Here is a 3,508-nt window from a genome sequence, read left to right as displayed (position 1 = left end):
AAGATGCACACAGACACTAACAGTCCTATGTACACACATAAATAAAAGCCATGGCACATAAACACAATTAGGAGTAACCATCATTGTTGGTATTTAATGCTGGAGGAAAGACCAGTGTTATGCAATATTTAAACTCTGTGTATATCAATAGCTGCAAACACAAAAACTGTCTCAGGAACACACACATTATCCCCACTAAGCACATTCCCTGCTGTGGGGGTCTTTTAAAAAGCAATGAACCCAAGCTTGTTTTTTGTCAAAATGCCGATGCTACATCTTAAACAAGTTAAGCTCGTGGGAATGCACCAGTGATAACAACATTGCAGCACTGTAAATTCTTACATTATCACCGAGAGGCAATATAAGAAGGGAATGGTTTTATTATCCAGATTCCCAGGGATATTAGATAGGGCACTTCACACACTGCAAGCAAGGCATAAAGCAGTAAAACCATAGGAAGGAAAGAAATGGACACTTCAGTGGACCAATCCATTTCCGTACAGAATGTGTAAACACTGTCGTCATTCTGCTAGCCTTGTTTAGGAAATGATTTAACTGAGTTTAGAGGAGGAGTTGCTTAGTTTGCTTCTGTTTACACACTCAAGATCTACATTTTAAAATGCAATAAAGTTAGGAAAGTTCCATAATGCTTCTTTTCTATTATTAACAAATGACTGTTTGCTAAACTCCATCTCTAAATAGCAGGTCCCCAAACACAGCGTAGCATTCATAACTTGGTAAGGCAGGCCTGTTAGGCTTTAGATTCATCCACATTTCAGCGGTGTGCATGGTGCTGTACTAAGAGCGACACTCAACAAACATCGAGAGTCCAGATGCTTAAGTCTATTGACTTCTGAAATCAAAAATGAGAAATATAACAAATGGATTGATTGTCTGCTCTAACACAAGTTGCAAACGTTAGCAAGCCTGTCTAACTTCACTAAGCACATATTTACAACCCTTTTTACATGGTTTGTGTTTAGCACGTCAGCTGTAAACTTTAAAAACATCAGCCCGAGACAATGTTCACAACTCAAAATCTGCAAGCTACAGTTAATACTGGCAAAACTGACAGTCAGTGGCTAGAAAGAAGATGCCTGCTTTTGTCTGGCTATTTCTGAAAGCAAGGTCCCACTGCTTAAAAAATTATTATGATTTTCTAGTTGGTCAATCTGCCAATGTAAAATGTTAGAATGGAAAGCTTGACAGGCCTATCAACAGTTATTTCTATGTAATAAATGCTTTATTGGCCCCACAATTTCCTGCAAATGTCCTGTAAAATCTTCTCAAAAGCTCCCTAATTAGCTGGTATTGAACAGTTAATTCTGAGCATATTTCCAAGCCTGCATAAGTATCTGCTTGCTATATTTAGGTTAAGAAAACTAGAAAATTAAGACACAGGAAAGTAAACGGATAGCTGATAAACAGATGCCAGTTGGAGTATCCTAAAGTTGCTAGAAAAATTGATAGCAAATGTTTTTTCATTTTGAAAACAATATTCCAATATTCTTACGCAGTTAGCTGTTCTGTTTAGTCTAAGAAACTCCAGTGATGGTTGACATCACTGAATTATTTTTCACTTGTAGCATCTTCTAGTGAAAGGGCAGCTAATAACTTTAGCAACCTCTTTGGAAATATCCTAGTAATTAACAAATTCCAGCTAATTTTTAGGTTAGCATGAGGAAAGTTTCCACAAAATGTGTTGAAAAATATCACACTCAAAGCGTAAACTGTTACTATTAGCCACTGCTCAATGAGTATTAAAATTATTTCTTGTTTTTTGTTTTAAAAGAATCCATTTCGTTCAGTTGAAGCTTTAGAGAACTCAGCAGAAGGAGGTAAAGACAGAATGAATGAACTCAACTGGTACCTACAGGCGTCTTATTGGCAGTAACCTATAAAAGAAGTAGATGCAACAAATCATACAAGTGACATAAAAAAACAATCTTTAGGCCTATAGGATTTTCAGAAATACTTGCAATTTATTTATTTGCACAGACAAAAAGATTTGTATGGAAAGTTTTCAAAACAAGAGTGTCATTCATCTTATACTGCAATAACTCTGTTGACTTTTAATCTCACCTCTTCCACATCGTTATCCAGTGCTATGATGACCAGTGGTGCAGACAGACTAGCATTAGCTGCTATGGTGGTTCCCACTGGTGATGCTTCACTGACATAGCCCTGGTAACTGGCCTCCAGGAAATAGGGCGCCTGGTTGTTTTTATCCAGAATTTCAATTTGGAGGTTTGCGAACGCTGGCAGAGGGTGACCATTGTCCTGTTCTGCCTAAAGGTAGAGAAAATAATTGTTCATTTTGGCTGTGATCCTTCACCTTCAGTACTCCACTAGTCACTAATCCTGCCAGTGAAGTATATTTAATGGCAGTTCTTCATTTAATATAAATCAGAATATGGTCAGAGTTCTGACAAAGGCTATGATGTTACTCATACCAGTTCAATATTTTGGCTTTAATAACTGGGAAAAAAACACAACTAAAAACACTCCTATGGAGTAGAGTGTGGATACTCAAATCAAGCCCGACAGGACCTGTCAGTACCCAAAGTTTCAGGCTGGATTTGTACTTTAATCTTTGTTTAATAAGGGAAAAACACTCTATAAACTCAACTGTGTTGACTTGAGATGGCTTTGGACATTATATGCTACAAGCTTGTTAGGTCCAGGTCAGGTTCAGATGCCCCACACTGGGACATGGGTTTGGACAGAAATATGTGGCCCAATCCATGCTCTACATCAGAGTAGGACTACTGCTACAAAGTTGCTAACAGAAGACAGGCTTTAGTACAAATTCTTTTTCTGTAAAAAGCTGCAAGTTTATTGAAAACCCACTCATATTGTTTTAACTGTGTACAATTACCTTCATCAGCCCTTTGCAGTCTTTTTTTTTAAATTCCCTATAATGAAGCCATGTATCCAGTTGTCAGGTTTGCCCGACAACTTTGAGGACACCATACGGGAGGCGCAGCAACAGGAACCCGATCCAGGGGATGGGCCACCAGATATACGTCCCCCTGGCTGCTAGGGCCCAGACCCTTGACTGGGCCCATGCCTCACGGCTAGCATGCCATCCAGGGGTACAACGCACCATTTCCCTCCTAAAACGCTACTTCTGGTGGCCCACCCTAGAAAAAGACGCCAGGGAGTACGTAGCCGCCTGTGCCCCCTGTGCGCAATCCAAACCACTCCACCAGTCCCCTGCGGGTCTTCTTTGGCTGCTGAGTACGCCTAGTCGGCCCTGGTCTCATATAGCCCTTGACTTTGTTACCGGCCTGCCTCCCTCACACGGCAACACGGTCATTCTCACCATCGTCGACCGTTTCTCCAAAGCCGCCCATTTCCTTGTCCTTCCACAACTCCCCTCTGCTCTAGAAACCGCCCAGCTCCTGGTTCAGCATGTTTTTCATATTCACGGCACCCCCATCACTATCGTTTCTGACCGTGGTCCCCAATTCACCTCTCACGTCTGGTCTGCTTTTTGCACTGCCCT

At 40.8% G+C, this 3,508-nt stretch overlaps 1 protein-coding gene across 1 annotated transcript in view; it reads right to left on the bottom strand.

The window, feature by feature from the left end:
* LOC109962900 (protocadherin-15-like) overlaps positions 1-3,508 on the bottom strand; it is a 153,740-nt gene that overhangs the window by 82,314 nt on the left and 67,918 nt on the right. The window contains exon 12 of the mRNA XM_020605022.1: positions 2,067-2,289. Within this exon, the coding sequence (XP_020460678.1) occupies positions 2,067-2,289 (223 nt within the window). The remainder of the gene's footprint in view (positions 1-2,066; positions 2,290-3,508) is intronic.

Source organism: Monopterus albus, unplaced genomic scaffold (genome assembly GCF_001952655.1).
Source record: "Monopterus albus unplaced genomic scaffold, M_albus_1.0 scaffold69.1, whole genome shotgun sequence".
NCBI lineage: Eukaryota > Metazoa > Chordata > Actinopteri > Synbranchiformes > Synbranchidae > Monopterus > Monopterus albus.
This window is presented reverse-complemented; position numbering and strand designations above follow the sequence as displayed.